General features: G+C 32.5%; 1 protein-coding gene across 1 annotated transcript; it reads left to right on the top strand.

Annotated features, from left to right (window-relative positions):
- Positions 1 to 7041: 7041 nt before the first annotated feature.
- On the top strand, positions 7042 to 18164 carry LOC145313142 (uncharacterized). Its single transcript, XM_080152418.1, has 10 exons — positions 7042 to 7105; positions 7436 to 7588; positions 7960 to 8076; positions 11799 to 11838; positions 12652 to 12752; positions 13180 to 13298; positions 15178 to 15276; positions 15639 to 15762; positions 17532 to 17666; positions 18037 to 18164. Exons 1-10 carry the CDS (start codon positions 7055 to 7057, stop codon positions 18148 to 18150), a joined length of 1053 nt encoding a protein of 350 aa, XP_080008544.1. The 5' UTR covers positions 7042 to 7054; the 3' UTR covers positions 18151 to 18164.
- The last annotated feature ends 302 nt before the right edge of the window (positions 18165 to 18466 follow it).

Genomic DNA, 18466 nt, shown 5'->3' with positions numbered 1-18466 from the left:
CTAGTTTTTTTTAGCCCCGAGGTGCCGATGCGAGAAATAACTATTCTTCGATTCCATTTTGAACATAGGCATGTGGCAATTGTATAGTTAGAGTAAAACACTAGAAAGAGAAAGGGTTAAATAACTGTATCTCCCCATCGTAACCGCCCTGTGCAACCTTTCTATTGGGTCATTGAAAATCAACCAATGGTGTCGCTTATATTAACACAGCCAAGTAGCAGAATATAATCTAGAAGTAGACGAAAGAGGCCTTTGAAAATGGAGTGGAGGTAGTTGTCTGTATATACATCTATACTATAAATCTGTTATTGTATATAAAATAATTTACATCCTAATTTATATGAAAGATTTTAAAGGGGGGAGGAGGAAAATTTATCTATCTCCAATGTTCTATCAATGCAACTCTAAATAAACATAACTATGGAAAATAAAATTTGAATAGGAAGTGTCTTAGCACATAAATGTCAGACCAACAGAAAGACAGACAACTAAGAATATAATTTTTGCAGTAACAAATAAACACTCGCGATCAAAAAGAAATGACCTTGTAATGCGCAGATATATGAAGGAATAGGTAGGGAAATATTCTCTGGGAAAAAATGTTAATCTGAATGAAAAAAAATTCTTAGGTTTTAATAGTTAATAAATAGAAATACAATAACATTAATAAAGATAATTGTAGGAAAAAGATTTATTAAGAATAAGAGTGTAATATAGATAATTATAGATCTAATTGTCATTCAATAAATCACTAAATATGGCCTTTCTTTTGCTTGTGTTTTTAACAAGCGATTTGTAGGAAGGAAAGATGCAAATAACTTCTTAAAGAGTAATTGAACTGGTAAAAATATTCCTGAGCTAGATCTTTAAATCATTTCTATGGTGCGCCAAATCGGGGTGCGCCGAATTTCAGCCAATCACAGCGCGGCATTTCGTAAAATGCTGTTCTCTCATTGGTGGAAAGTTGGCTCACCCCGATTTGGCGCACCATTGAAATGATTTAAAGATCCAGCTCTGCTAAAAATTATTTTTCCTTCAGAACTCATGACCCTGTCATTGCGAGGAAATAGATAAAAAAAGTGGAATAATATTCACAGTGTCAGCAAGTTACTTGCGCATGTCGGTATTCATACAAACTTACAAAAAAGTAATCTTTGTTACAAAAACTCCATACAAAATTTAATGAATAAAATATTCTTGTTTTGATCACATAGCAGCAATTTATATTATTTTTAGCATTCCTAATAGATCAAAATTTTTATTTTTTATTACATTATTTCAAGGATTGAATATTTTGTGTTTTGATAAAACACTGCGCCATTCAGACTCGTTCTGAGGATATGTTTATTTAAAAAATGATCAAAGATAATTTTAGCATGACTTTTGTTTAATACATGCTTCATTACATAATATTATAGTTAAAAAGGTATATTCGCCCCACCCCCCCTGTAAACGGTTAAGAAAGTAAAACTATTGCCATAACAATGGCGTGCCTTAGGGGATGAAAAGGAGTGAAGGCAAGCCTTCTCAATTATAAAATTAAAAGGTGAGAAAACACACCCCTATACCCCCCTACCGCACACCAATGCTACAAAATATTTGCTGTTTCAAAAAAAAAAAAATCTAAATGATGAGAACACCGGGCCGTGTGTGTTTAGAAAATACGCGTTTCCTTACTCTGACCGCTCGTTACACTGAAGCACTAGCTTCAGGCATTTTTGTTCAGTCATTCTCAGGTTAATGTCTCTGAAAAACCTCCTATTCATAGTGACATGTATTTTTAGTATAAATCTTTATTTTCAGTTAAAAGCGGTGGCTATGAAAAAAAAGATTGAATCATCTATCAAGGATTTTAAAATGTAACAGACAACCAACTCTTTGACTGTAATATCTTTGTCAGGAAGTCCCAACTGTGCATATTAATGAGTTGCACCTGTTTATATAGAAATTCTTCTAATTCTTAGTCATACGCCTTTTATAGTAGGAGTTTGAATAATTTTTAAAATCTATATATTCAACGAGGTTAGGGCTGAGATTTGAACCTATAACCTCACAATTCGTCATACATTGAAGACACGTGAACGACCCCAAACCTATGAAAAGGAAATAATGTTTAGTACATTATACTTAAAAGAGTCTTATTTTGACGTTTGTGGCCTTGTCACAAATATAGGAACGTCAGTTACTATGAAAATATTGTTTAAATATCCTTATGTAAAAGTAACAAGATGTATATGAATCTACTTGCACCAATATGGTTTTCCTTTACAGTAAAGCTTCTTTTAGGTCTTAGGAAGGGTTGTATTTTTTTGGGGTGTGAGGGTACCTCAAGCTCCCAAAAGAAATCACCCCTGGAAAAAATCCGCCCCCCCCTAAATTTTTTAAAATTTTCTTTATTAAACTATAATGCAATATTGTATTTTTAAAAGCGAAGCTTTTCTATAATTAGGGTCGGTCCGTCCGTCCGTCCGTCCGTACGTCCGTCCGAGATAGTTAGCTTTTATTCGTTAATTTAGGCATGTTAAAATTGTCCTATCGATTTCAAACTTTGCTTGGTGATTCCTGTAGTAGTTAGGTACGACTTAGAAAGCGTACCAACTCTATAATCGTTACCAGAATGTCCGTACGTCCATTTTAAACATGTTGATTTTTGTACTTTTTTAATAACAACTTTTTATGTGATAAAATCATCCGATCGATCTGATTTTTTTGATTACTGATTCCTATTACAATAAGGTACAATATTATGAGCGAAGCATCTCTATAATCAAGTATTAAAAATGTCAGTATGTCCTGAAACAGAATTCTGTATTAGAAGTTTGCAACAAATTTACGTATAATTTTGTCAAACCTTTTATTTTCATATTTTGTATATTCAGTTCTGACACTCAACAAAAGTTAATGTTTGTCTGTCATATCGTTTCAGAGCTTCGCTTTTATGAATGTTGTCATCCTTGTTTAAATTCTGAATAAAAATATACTCCTCTTTGAATAGATTTAACCAAAAATTAACTTCTGCTTGAATTATAGAACGATCGGTCTAGCCGTTATCGAGATCCTTCTCTACAATCATATCATGTTTCTTTAGTTTGTTGTTTTTAGTTGATTTTTAGTCTGTTTACTTATCCTTTAATACATTACCTGAAACATTCTTTACCTGCCCTCTAAAAAATGCAGGTAAAAACATGTAACTTGTACATATGACATACGCTAAGCATTGCGTTTTACTTATTTGCTTTCATACTTTGACGTTATGTTTCTACTGTCATTTATCAAGTTCATGTTCATGTTTATCCAAAGAAGTAGCTAATATTTTGTTCTCGAACACAAGTTTTCAGTTTTGTATAAAAATGCTGAGCAGTGGCGTGCATTGTAATTTGGGAGGTTTTTGGGGGATGAAAAGGGAAATTTATTTTTGATCATCCATTAACAAATGCCTTTGAGTGTCAAAAAGGGGCCTTTTGTCGCCCAAGAGGACATTCATAAATGAGTTTGACATTTGAATAATTTGACCTTTTTTATTCAGCCAATGTATTAATAGCGCACCCTCACATAAAGTACCTTGTTGAGCAATGACATCCCCCCCCCCTTTATTTGTTGAAAAAAATTATATAATGTGGTAAGGGTTAGTTTTAGTTTATTTGTTTATTACTTAAGGCCCCCCTAGGGAATAGGAATTAGAAAATAAATAACATCCCTCCCCCCTTTTTATTTAAATTACTAGCGTGGTATCAGTGCTTAACAAGCACTTTGTGTGAAAGAACCATAATACACAGAGTTCACCGCAATTCAAGACATAAAATAGTGTAGTTGCAATAAGATATTTAACTTATCAAAAATATGGATCTAATTGGGTGCTAAATTTTCTTTGACCTCTGAAAATATCGGCCATTGACTGTTTTGACAGGAAATGATTAATGCAATATTTCATTTTCAACGTTTTTTTCCTATTGCGTTTTGATTTTAATACTATGTAGTGGCCGTCCATCTGTTTGTCATAGAAAGTAATTATAAATTAGATTGATTATTATCAATTGACAAGCGGGTGCGCCCCCAGCATCTAGAGGCTCTTATTTAAAGGTGTCAGAAGTGGGTAATTAATATCAAAATCCAAGAACTTAAATATAAAAGTAAAATGTTCTAAAACCAGCCTGAGATCTATGGAAAATTTTCCTTAAAAGGAAAACTCAATCAGATTTAAATCATAGGCTGCAGACAAAAAATCATGTTCCTGTCATGAATATGATTAAATAAGGATTTTTATATTTTCTACTTAATTACTGCTGAAAAAGTATTCTTTCTCGATATCTAGTTGCATATTGTAAAAAAAACGCAGGAACTCATTAAATATGTTTATTTATGAATGCTATTCTAGAAGGAACTGTGAATCCTGGTGAGTTAAAAGTACAGGAAGTTCAATTAACTTTTAGTATTTACAAAAATTATTCAAAAATGCGTAGCTCATGCAATGCATTAAAAATTTCTACTTTAGCCAAAAAAAAAATAAACGTTCAGATATTATTTTAAAGTAAGTAAACTATTAGTGGACCAGTTGAATAGATCCTTGAAATTTACAATTTGAGCGGTAGAAAGGTTGATATTGTTACTTACAGATGGACGGACAGACATCCTTCTACTTTAACTTTTAGTATGCTCTTTGCAAAGACTAATATTATAAACAAATAAATAAGACCATTTATAGTGAAATAAAACCATAACATAATATTAATTTTGTTTTGGTGAAATAAAGAGTTATAATTTGCTTTGTAAAACAACCTTATTTTTCAAAATACAGTGTGTTTTTTTTTATGAGAACTTTTTTGAAAGCAATTTTACCCCACTTATAGTTATCAGAATTTAATGATTAATGGCTTATTTTCTTCGTTTTTTAAGGGAAATTATGAAACAACAAAAAAAATATAATTTTTGTTGAAAAAGTACAGTAAAGTTGAAAATTAAAAACTTAGGTGTCAACATCTAAAAATGGTTTTAGCGCATTTTTCTTATGCTCAAATAATCAACCTTTTGCAAGAATGGCTGCTAAACACTTCAAAGTTAAGATATAGAGCTAAAAATGTATACAGATACTATTAGGGACATGTACTAGAACATATCAAAGTTTGAAGGTCATATCTCAACCAGGGAGGGAGTACTGGCCCCCCAAAGTCGACTACAGAAAATCCATTTTTTTAAGAAAAATGCGCTAAAACCATTTTTATATGTTGACACCTAAGTTTTAATTTTCAACTTTACTGTACTTTTTCAACAAAAACTGTAATTTTTTTGTTGTTTCATTATTTCTCTTAAAAAACGAAGAAAATAAGCCATTAATCATTAAATTTTGAAAACTATAAGTGGGGTAAAATTGCTTTCAAAAAAGTTCTCATAAAAAAAACACACTGTACAATGGAATTTCTGTTTAAGAAGCGCAAAAAGTAAATGAATTAGAAGTTTAAACTGCTATAATGACTTTTAAATTTTCAATCAAAACATGAATGAATTTAATTAGTGACATATATTAAGGAATATGTTACTTTTAGAAAAATGGCCTGTAATAGACAATTGAAAACAATAAAATTTTCTCTAAAATATTTATCCACAATCTTAGTGTATTTTTTCTTACCAAGCTTTTCTATAATTAGGTTCGGTCCATCCGTCCGTACGTCAGTTAGGAGCGGATATATTTTTTCTGTTAATTTAGGCATGTTAGAATTGTCCTATCGATTTCAAACTTTCCATGTTGATTCCTGTAGTAGTTAGGTACGATTTAGAAAGCGTAGCAACTCTATAATCATTACCAGAATGTCCGTACGTCAATTTTAAAGTTGTTTTGATCTGATTTTTGTTATACTGCTTCCTGGGACAACAAATTACAATATTATAAGCGAAGCAACTCTATAATCAAGTTCTAAAAATGTCAGTATATCCATAAACATTATTCTGTATCAAGCAGTTTTTCAACAAATATACTTACAATTTTGCTTCGACTCTTATACATTTATATTCTGATTATTCAGTTTTTCACTATACAAGTGTTAATGTCCGTTTGTCCTGCCGTTTCAGTGCTTCACTTTTATGGATGTTGTCATATTGTGTTGAACATCTTTTTAAATTAATTTGATAAGCTTTATATTAGTTGCACTGAACGAACACTAAATGTTAATATCACAGTTTGCGTCATTACCTTAAAGTTTTAAGTTTCTAAAGAGTTTTAATTCACAGTATAAAATACACATTTGCTGTAAAATTTTCTGTTGATATAGTACTTTAAAATTTGACTTTAGGCCCAGTCTAAATTGCTGTGACTGACTTTCCAGATTTTAAAAATGCGTCTCTGTCAATTTTTACGGCAGAAACATTTTTTCAGCATTTAGCTCTGGAATTTTACCTTAGATTCGTTTAGTGCAACATCTTTTCATTAAAACTTATTTAGTAGTTTATTTTTCAAAGCATTTCTATAATTAGGGTCAGTCCGTAACGGTTAGCTATTTTCATTAATTTAGACATGTTATAATTTCAAACTGTGCACGGTGATTCATAGAACAGTTAGAATAGCAACTCTACAACAACTTTTATTATGATATAATTATAATATTCAACTGCTTTTTTTAATAATGATTCCTAGGACAACAAGGTACAATATTCAAGCGAGGAATCTCTTTAATCAAATTATAAAAGTATGTCCTTTTTCTGTATCCTGTATTGAAACAAATTTTTGTAAATTTTTTTTTAGACTTACAAATTAAAGTCCTACTTAAATTCTGACACTTTACAATGTTTATTATTCATTTTTCCTTCCTTCTAATTTTATAGCTTCTCTTTTATTGATGTTGGTTATTAGGGACGCTATACTGATTTACAAAAGAACCTATATATTGCTGTGAAATAAACATAAAAATAATTGATAAAATTTGAAAAAACATATATTGTTGTTGATTAATATTTAATAACTTAAAAAGTTATATTTATTCTTATTTATAATCAACACATGTTTTGTATTAAAATGCCAATAAAAATGCCAATAAAAATTCTTTCAGATTTTATTAGATATAAAATGAGATTAACAGAAGAACAAGAAATGCAAGCTAGTCATAATGGACAAGGAAATGATTCTTATCTTTTTCCATAAATATTACCTATAACTTTTTTACCCTATGGGTTTAAACAGGTCGTGGTAAGGGTGTGTTAACAGCATCCTTCCCGCTTTATTTGTCCCCTAATGGTTTCAAACCCCCTGATGAATCGCTGTGCACGCCACTGCACTGGTTTAAGGTAATCATAAATCACTTTGACCCTCTCATTTTTGTACTGAAATTGTTTTTCTGTCTGTTTATAGAGGGTTTAAAAATAGCCTAAAGAATGACCATGACTAAAATTAAACTTTCCTGTAAAAGAGAGTATAAGACTGAACATAGGAATCATGTTTGAAATAGGACAAGTTCCTCCACAAATAATAACAAATGGAAAAATGGCGGGAACTGGGCATCAAAATGGCGGCACAAACGGTCACGTGACCATCCAGGAGGTGTCGGAGTCCAGTGAAGAGAGTGATGAAGATTATGAGCCAGAACCGGTTTCTGCTACTCTGGTAATAGTTTTTCTTCGTTAACAGACAAAGATTTTTGTGCATGGAAATTATTTTAAGTATGAAGTATTTTGTTTAAATGACTATCTTGTTTTATTTCTTTGCTAGTAGTTCGCACTTAGGACTTCGCAGTAAGAGATGATGGGGAGGGGGTGCCCCTAGAGAAAAAATATGGAAAGATCAAAGTTTATTACCCCCCCCCCCTAAAATAACCAAAAACTTTGTAAAATCTTGGTATGGCTAGTAGAGATATTCCCTGTAAAGCACTGGCCAATCATTTTAGATGTCAGTGAGATATTTAGATTCATCAAAACAGACAACCACACATACCTTGTATTAAAGATAATCAAGCACCATGAAATATATTTTTACAGGTATTAAGAGTCATCAGTGAGCCCACATCTCCAAGTTTGTCCAGGAAAGGAAGTACCCGCAGGAACCAGCCTCCAGCCTTTCTGGAGGATAATGAACCTACAGAATCATATTTACAGGTATGAATAAGTTTAAGTTGCTATGCTTGCAAACTATTGATATGAGTATATCCTATAATATAAAGTAGTAAGGTTTTATGTCTGAAATGCTAATTCGAATAGATTGTACTCTACAGTGAGTTTTATAAATGTCTTGATTTGGTTGTAGGTATTTTGCCTTATCATTAACCCCACCCCTCCTTTAGAGGCTATGGGCAGGGCAGCTGTTATAGAGATTATATAGATTTAAGGAAGTCAATATTCTCTTAATAAATTCCTAACGAAATGTAAAACATGTTAATTAAGAAATAATTTGTTATTTTCTGTCTTTTTCCATTATTAAAAAGCGTAAAGGTATGTGTTGGCTTCCTGATTCATTATTTAACTTTTTTTGTAAACATTTATTTGTTTAAATTTTGCACTTTGGATGGGTTCAGTTCAATTTCGATTTATTTAGATATCTAAACAGGTATAAGACAAGAAAAAAGAATACTTAAAAGCAAGCAAGTATGAAGTACTTTATATGTTTAATGTATACTCGCATCTAAAGGGCCTCCTGGGGCATTTGAAGTGAGGAGATAACCACCGATTTTTAATTTTTATTAAGAAAAAGGCTAAAACTATTTTTGATGGGGGGAGGGGGTCATTTTATTCTAGGGGCAGTTCCTCTTGGGATTGTGGTTGTATCCTTCCCTTGACTTACAAGAAGATTCACGGCTAAGAAGAACCATATCAGTTCAGTGGTTAGCAAGGTACACAGACAGACAGACTTCCTCTTACTTTTATAAAATGTAAAATCAAAATATTTGCAATTTACTGAGGTTTTATATGAGACCTCTAAAAAGAGATATTTTGAAAGAAATAAAAAATTGTGTGTGCGTGTAAATGTCACAGGTGGATTCACATCAGATTACGAGGTCCAAGGTCCAGAAATTCTTAGGTAACAGCAGAGTAATAGCCAAATACAAGCTGATATTAAACTGTGATTGTTAAGACAAATAAATCTGGGAACCAAACGTAGACTAAATAAAGCTGAGAAAGATTAAATGCTAAGAAAAATTATATGCATCTTAAAAACAAGGTCCATATTTTTCATTGGCAAAATTTTTAAAACTATTCCTCATTAAAAAATCGAATAATCCTAAAAGTAAAAGAATAATATAAAAGTAATAGGATCTTTGTCTGGCTTTGAGTGTTTCTGTGTGTACTTTAAAATCTCTGTAATCGCTAAACCGATGGTTCTGCTTTTCAATGTAGTTTCTCATAGGTCTGAGAAGCTATTTTGGGTAAGGTTACCACCACCATCAGAAGATGAATCGCCTCTTAAAAAATTATTTTTATTATTTTGGTTAAAAACTTCAATTAATTGTTTAGGGTTCCTGTCCCCCACCTTGCTTTCAAAGGGCCCCCTAGAGGGCGTTGAAAAATGTTCTAGAGACGCAATATTTTATATAGACATACATAATTACATCCAACTACTTTGAAAGATAGATATTCAATTGCTGCATAGTGAGATTTTTAGAGACCGTTGTTTCAAAGGTCCTTAGGGCCAAGCAAATAGCGAGAATGCATTTAAAATTTAAATTGTTTAAAAAGGTAAAAATATATTTGAATAAGGCACAAAAACCATTTTTTTTTCATTTATAATTTTATTCCAATTGAAATTATAGTTAATACATCAAAATTTAAACAGCAAAAGTTAAATTTAAGACGAAATAGTTCTCTTTAGACTTTTACTATAATTACTAGCTTGTGATTGGCCCATTGATCCACTCATAGATTTTGACTGGTTCATTGATCTTGTTGAGTAACTACTAGCTTGTGATTGGTCAATTCTATGGTCAAATGTATGTTTCAAGTCTTCTGATTGGTCGCTGATAACTCTGTTTGGTTCTGGAATAAATGGATCCGGGTTTATTTCATCTCCTGGATGCCAATCTGCCGGAATTCCGGCTCCTGGATTCTTTTCCATCTCAAGAGCAGCCTGAACCTGTCTAAGCTGTTCTCCAATATTAAGCCCCACAGGGATGTCACACTTCTCAATGGAAACAACATTCATATCAGGGTCCAGCAGGAAAGTTGCTCTGAAAGCCACATTTTCATTAGCTTTATAAACCCCATAAGAAGCGGCTACTTGACCCTGGCGGTCAGAACAGAATCTCAGGTTGTCGATGCTCTCCAGTCCAGCTTCTGTACGCGGAGCGGACCACCAACTTCGTTGGCTGTCAATAGTTTCAGTAGAGATAGCTATGATGCTGCAGTTAGCTTCTTTAAACTTTGGCATCAACTTGTTAATTTCGTAGAATTCTGTGGGAGTCACATAACCAAAGTCAACTGGGTAGAACAGTAGCAGAATCCAGTTTCCTTTGACGGAAGAAAGAGTAAAATCTTCCACCGCGCCTCCGTTGAAAAAGGATTTCAGAGTAAAATCTGGAGCAGGTCTGTCGGGCAACATTCTTAAAGCTCAACTTAAAATTCACAGATTTTTCGAACTTAAATTCGAAGATTTTTTGAGAAAAAAATTATATTATATTTTATGCTCGAAGATTTTTTTAAATTTTATCTAATATAAATATAAAAAGGAAAAAATAATAAAATTAGAGATGATTATATTAAGAGTAACCTGAAAGACCTTGCCAGGTTTGCTGGCATCCTTTGCTGAAACTCATGTAATAATTACGCTATACCTTTATCTAAAGAGAAGCATTGCTGTTAAAAAGACAAACGTACAAATTCATTAATTTTTTACATTTCCAAAAAATAATTTTAATTTACTTTAGGAGTGTCAAATTATACGTGTTTAGTGCAGAAATCTTAGGGATAAGACAATGGGGAAAATGAAAATAACTAGTTAGAAACAACGAAATTATAATTCAATAAATACCTTAACATTAAAACAATTAATTTGATGAAAACTTCATATTTTTAGCAATCTATGCAAAATCTAAAAATGAAAGTGGCAATCCTGATTTGATAATAGTTATTTCTCGCATCGTATTATAAACGGCTTTCCGCGGATATAGAATGTACAATTATAAGATTAAAACTAGTTTTTTAGCCCCGAGGTGCCGAAGGCACCGGCTAAAAAAGACTGGTTTTAATCTTATGATTGTACATTTTTATATTCGTAGAAAGCTGGATATAATACGATGCTAGACATAGTTTTTTCGTATGGATGGGAACCGCTTGCTATCCACCGGATTAGAATGAATACGAGAAAAATCTAATATTGCAAAGGCAGCAATTTTCCTTCATTTATATTCATTTTTGTAGATTATGTCATCAAAAATGTGTTTATAATTTGTCTGTCTGTTTGTATGTCATGGCATTTTCAACTTTCAAGCTGTCTAATAAATGTCTCTACATGTCTTGTTTATTTACAATTTTAATTTAATTTATTTTCTCGTATTTATTTTAATCCGGTGGATAGGAACCGGTTCTCATTCATACGAAAAAAACTATGTGTAGCACCGTATTATATCCAGCTTTCTACGAATATAAAAATGTACAATTTTGAGATTAAAACCAGTTTTTACAGCCCGGAGGTGCCGAAGGAAAGCGGTTTATAATACGATGAAAGAAATAACTATTAACCGTTCAAATTTTTTTTAATGCAGGATTTGTCTGCACTTAAAGATGAAAGAAATTGGTCAAGCCACATAAAACTATATGTATAATATTTTTGCTACTTTTATTCTAGCTATTTTCCCTCCATTTTTTACTTTTTAAAATATTTTTTTAAGGTTCAAGTACAGCGGTCAACATCTTCAAGTTCTCTATCAGGTAGTTTTAGGAATCTTTAAAGAAACGACAATGGACGTTAAATTGATGTACACCCTCAATTATGTTTTAAAAAATCACCCTTTTTGTAGATATAAAATAGCCGATAGAACTTGACAAATAACTTTGAGTACCTGTACAATGTACAGTCCAATGTCCTCTCCCTCCCAGAGTATTTTTATCAATAATAATATTTTCGCTTCTTTGTCATGCTGCCATCCTTGTTGTAAATTTGTCTAAACAGAACTAAGATATTATTCTTTGACCTTCATTCATTTATGTATCTTTAGTTCCGTAGGACGGGGATATGTTATCTAAAGAATAATTTCTGAAATATAAATGCACAAAAAATAGCATAAAACCACCACAGGAACAGTATCTATATTTAAGTAGAGCCCTATGGTTTCAGCTGTTCCCGAGATCTTTTTTACTATAAATTTTTAATTATAAAAATTAGTATATCTCTCCCTCAGAAAACTATAGTTTAGTCATTAAGCGTAAAAATTCTGAAAGCTTTTCTGTATAAACAACAAAGTCTACATTTAAAAAGTATAAATAAAAACAAAATTTCTACAAAAGAAAAAGCTGAACTAAAAAAACACGAAAGATTGCGTAACCTGAGAAGGAGTAATTAGACTTCATTGCAGATTACAATTTTATGATGAAGCCGTGAGACGTCATAAAATGAGGGATGAGAGAAGAAGTGGGAAAGTAAACCTCTAAAAAAGATATGGGTTTAGACGTCACACGGCTGATTTTTTGAGACACTTTGTAAAGCTACCAATTTTATTAAATTATTAATTAAATCAATTTAAGGTCGAAGATCGCAAGCTAGATCATCTCGAGCAAGTAGTTCAACTCCTTCCAATCTTTGTATACCTACAGAACCTGATCCAGGCCTGGCTTGGCCAGTTCAGGTATTGTTATCTATCTATCTGTCTATTATCCATCTTTCTATCCCTCATTAGTACCTCTATCTATCCATCCATCTTTTCTAAATATCTATGTATCTATTTATCCATTTATCCCAGCTTCTACCAATAACGAAATTAATTCGGAAATAATCACGAAACATATACATTTTTCAGCTGTCGTTGGGGGGCAACACATCGTAAAATTGTCGACCTCTCCATTTGCCCCCCAAATATTATTTTAGATTTATTTTGTTTGTTGGTTATACCTTATACCTGCATCTATCCATTCATGTATGTATCCATACAACCATCTATGTATAGTATATACAATGATACATCCAGCTATCTAACCATCCATCTATCTTTCAATCCATCCATCTATCTACCCACCCATCAATTTATCTATCCATCAATCCATCTTTCTATCTAGAGCTATGGACGAGGAGGGTATGACCTATCCCGAGACTCAAGCCGAGTAACCCTGGACAGTAGAGAATCATCCTGTAGTCCAAGTCCATCTGTCATAGCTATGGATACTTATAAACAAAGGTGAATAAAAAACTTAATTTCTTACCGATAGGTTATTCTATTAAGGGTTTGTTTGTCTATACCGAAAGATCTCCCTAACAGCTTTACTTTTTAATTTCTTCGTCCTCCAATGAAAAATCGACCCTAGAAAAATCACATCAACCCCAACTCCGTTAATTTAAAAGAAATATTAATATATCTCTAATTGCCCCTCTTTACAAAGATTTTAAAGCAAAAATAATCAATTCTTTTTGGGGTCTATGACATGTAAGAGTATGATAAATGCATGAAAATTTTAAGTGTACTTTTGAAAAATACTGGAAAAAATTCTTAAAATATTTAGGTAAATATCCCAAACAATTTTTGCATAAATGTTAAAAAAATTGTTTACTAATTGTGAAAATCAGAGATGGATTATTTTTACTGGCCCAATATAATCTTTTATATGCAAATCTATTATCGTTTATTGTCCAATCCAATCATTTCTGAAGCTTAATGTAATTGATAGAATGGATATATGATATACGTTGATATATGCTGACAGTGAATATGTCAATCTAGCTTGCTATTATGGACCTTATTTATGGGTTAATTCGTTCATCTGGTAGGAGGGGAGGGGATGGGGTAAATTGGGTGGATGGGGGGTTATCGTTAATATGGCCTGCCACGAGTATTACTTTATCAGAGTACATGAAAATAGGGTGTAACATCCAAGTAATAATATATCGATTTTGAGAGACGCAACAAACATGAAAGCAAATAAAATATTTATATTGCGTTAGTGTATGACACTTAAATATGCTACAATGACATGATGCAAGCAGTAATTAAGACAACAAATATGTAAACGAGGAAAACAGTTTTAGCCTTTTACTTAAGAAGTACCACATTTCTATGATTGTTTTTTTTGTTCAGCACATGACAAATGATGATTTTTTATACTATCCCTTAAATCAATTTTTAAATGTTTTTTCCCAGGCGTGGCAGCTTTAACCTCTTGTAAATATGCATGGACGTCAGACAAGTAGGGAAATGGAGGCGGAGTTTTTATATTTTATGTATAGGATGTAGGGTTGGGCCGGATATCTGGCCAACGTTCGATATCTGGCAAATTACCGGATATCCGGCGTCAAAAATCAGCCGGATATCATGTAACCGGATAGTTTTAATATCCGATATCCCCGTATAACCGGCCAAACCCTAATAGGATGTCAATATGCTAGAGCGTGTTCGTCAAACCAGCAGATAAATGGAGGTGGAGCTCAAATATCATGTGTTTAGGATGACCCCCGTTAAAATGATGGAGCGTGTGGACCAAACAAGCAGAGAAATGGAGGCGGAGTTAAAATATTTCATGTATAGGATATGATGCTTGAGCGTGTCGGTCAAACCAGCAGAGATATGAAGGTGGAGCTTAAATATGTATATATATGTATAGGATGACCCCTGTTAATATGCTCGAGCGTGTCGGTCAAACCAGCAAAGATATGGAGGCGGAGCTTAGATATCTTATGTTTAGGATGACCCCTGTTAATATGCTGGAGCGTGTGGGTCAAACAAGCAGAGATATGGAGGCGGGACCTAAATATCTTATATTTAGGATGACCCCTGTTAATATGTTTGAGCGTGTGGGTAAAACTAGCATAGATATGGAGGCGGGACTTAAATATCTTATATTTAGGATGACCCCTGTTAATATGCTGGAGCGTGTGGGTCAAACCAGCAGAGACGGAGCTTAAATATCTTATATTTAGGATGACCCCTGTTAATATGTTGGAGCGTGTGGGTCAAACCAGCAGAAACGGAGCTTAAATATCTTATATTTAGGATGACCCCTGTTAATATGTTGGAGCGTGTGGGTCAAACCAGCAGAAACGGAGCTTAAATATCTTATATTTAGGATGACCCCTGTTAATATGCTGGAGCGTGTGGGTCAAACCACCAGAGATATGGAGGCGGGACTCAAATACTTGAGAAGTCAACTTGATGACCCAGCTAAGTAAGAATTTATTTACCTAAGCTTCGTAAACTAAATTTCTTTTCGTCAAATAAGACATGTTACAATTGTCCTATCAATTTCAAACTTTGCATGATGATTCCTATAAGAATTAGATACGACTTGGGAAGCATAGCAACTCTAAAATTGTAACCAGAAAGTCCGAACGTCCATTTTTATACATGCTGATTTTTAGCTATTTTAACAATAAAATTTTTGTATGATATAATTATCCTTTTCTTCTGATTTTTGTAATACTAGTAAAACAATTCCTCGAAGGAAAGAGAGAAATTTCAAGTTTTTCATTTGATCAAACATTGACAGAATATTTGGAATACCCATTCCATCAAAATTACCTATTTTAGATTTGCAGAAGTTGGACAGGACACCGTAGTTCTATCTGGACTTCATAAACAGACAGCTGATAGCTTGAAGCACATTAAGAATCTTTATGATGAAACTAAATACCTCAAAAATTATCTTGACAAGGTAAGTTAACACTTATAAAATGCTTGAAATATTCATTTTATAATGCAACCATCTCGTTATCAATGATTAAATGGCACTTGGTATTCTATTTTCGATCTGAATTTTTTTTTTTCAGGGCAAATTCATCATTAATAACGTAGGAATCAACTTTTTAAAACATATTTTTGGTTTAATTCATGTAAAATGATAGCAATAACCATTTTTAAAAATTTCTAGTACCAACAGCTACCGGCTAGAACCGTTTGATAAGGTTTTTGAGCGACAAAAAGTATTATGTGGAGATAGGTTTCGTGACTAATTTGCTCTTAGCCAAAAAATGGCAAAGCCGCCAGCCGTTACTTTTCCAACTTTTTGTTCGATTTAGGGAAAATAGACCTACCTAGGATTACTCATGAAAAATTTCAGATCGAAAATCGAATTTCGAGTGCCATTTAATCATTTAAAAGGATTATTCGTGCAAAATAGATCGAAATTCGAATTCTAAGTGCTATTTAATCATTGATTACGAGATGGTTGCATTAAAAAAAACCTTATATCTTACTTGCGGCTGCAATATCCTAAAGCTATCTTAAGACTTTAATTTGAAAATAGATTAGCCTAAAACCATCTCAGAAACTCTGTGAAGCTCCCTTAAATATAGAACATAATCGGTTTAGTTTTTAGCGAGAACTTTAAAGGGCGAATATAGGTTCGATATGATATGAGCTTATATGAAAGGTGCCATTTCATACTTTTAGAATATCTATGCCAAATTTAAAAGTTCAAAAAAATCCTTAAGCAGATTTTGCAATTTTCTGTTTCAATTGAACATATGATAAATGAGATTGACGACAAACGGTTTATTTTAGCCCTTTACAAGACTTTTTTTTGACTATTTTGCTTAAGTTTGATTGACTATTACAATGGCACGCATCTTAAATGATAATTTAAATGTTTATTATTTTAGATTATATACTCTTTAATTCAATTTTAAAAAGCGTAGAAATAATTTGCGTAAAAGTTTTGACTAGGGTAAATAATACGTCTTAAAGTTTATTTTCTGTACAAAGATCATTGGTTAATTCTGGAAAATATAAAAACCCTGATGTACGCAATTTTAACACACACACACACGAACCTTAAAAAAACAGGGATTTGAAATCATTCTTCCTCCAAGAAAATTTTAAAAATTTTTTTTTTACTTTTTACATTATTTGATGTTTTTTTTAAACTTTTAAATATTTTACTTTATATAATTTGTATTAAGGTAGAAGATGGGTATATTTACCCCTGATTAATTGGTTTCCACGTTATTACGACTATCCTTTACGAAAGCTTTTTAATTCAACCTTGCTACGAAGCCTTGTGTGATGCTAGGGTAATTGAGTTCTTAGGGAACCACACTTATTACATAATATTATCTTGAGTTAGAAAGGTTTTAAGCTATAAACAGACTTATACAATTAGATATGTCAATATCCTTAAGTTATTTATAATCTATATAATGGCACCTTTGAAATAAGCTCATATTATATCAAACCTATATTCGCCCTTTAAGGACAAACACTAAACCGCTTTGTAAGTAAGCTTTACCAAGGTCCGGTGATGGTTTTAGACTATCCTATTTTCAGATTTAAATCTTGAAATGGATATATTTTCATGATACTCTCGAATAGAGAGCACCTGAATGCTAGAGGCGTAGCCGCTAGAATAACGCAATATATCATAACTATTTTTAAATAATAAAATAACATTTTATTTGTATAAAGTATGATTTTCCTTTTATTTAGTTGGAGGCCAAGTCTCACTACGACGTGGTAATGAGGCGGGTACAGCATAACCATCCCCCGTGGTACAGGAGGCTTCTTTTCATTACTGGGGTCACAGGAGCGGTCATTCTAGGCTGGTACAAATACGACCAACAGGTAAAGTCAAAAGTCACACCTCCTTTAAATTCTGCTCAATGCTTTAAATTTGTGCATTGCGCTTCAGTTAACCAATTCAGGGCCGCCTTTTAGTAGTTGGATGGACATCAAGACCTATATCATTTAAGAACATGATATAGCTCGAATTTTAATTTGGTCCCCATTTGATGTATCAGCAAGCCAACAATAAGTTGGAAAAACAATTTCCTAACTATTTTTTTTGGCAATTTCATGTTAGGATTTTATGTTATTTAGGATGTCGTAGCAAAGCTCCAAATACGAAACATTTATAAAACTCTTTTGATTGGTCTCGTGTTACATATCACCTAGTTGTAGAGTAACTGCGCTTACTATTGATTGTATGTTTCAGGGTTGTACGACTAAGATGACCGCTGTAGCAGCTAGAAGTCAAGAATTATTGTTAGCAGCTTATATGTACCTTACTTTAGATAGACAGTCTGTTAGTACCGTTGTTATTCAATAAATATTTAGTACATTTTTTTTCTCTCTTCGATTTAATAAAACTCGGAAAAACATACTCGAGTAGCGCTTTTCATTTTAGTTATATTTTAACTCGAAATTGTTGTTTTTCATCAAGAGAGTTAAAATCAAAACTTTTCTTTCTTCAGTATGTGTGTCCGTCAGTACGGATGTTTTTCACATTTTGAAGAAAGATTCCTAATACAATCGGGTATAAGTTGCTATAATTTATGTCGTATGTTTATCATATTTCAATTAACTTCCCAATGATTTAGAATTTAAATTCATGTTAGTTTGTCTTTTACAGTTATCACTCTTGT

This window comes from Acartia tonsa, chromosome 3 (genome assembly GCF_053477335.1).
Source record: "Acartia tonsa isolate MP-2025a chromosome 3, ASM5347733v1, whole genome shotgun sequence".
In the NCBI taxonomy this organism is placed as follows: Eukaryota; Metazoa; Arthropoda; class Copepoda; order Calanoida; family Acartiidae; genus Acartia; species Acartia tonsa.
This window is presented reverse-complemented; position numbering and strand designations above follow the sequence as displayed.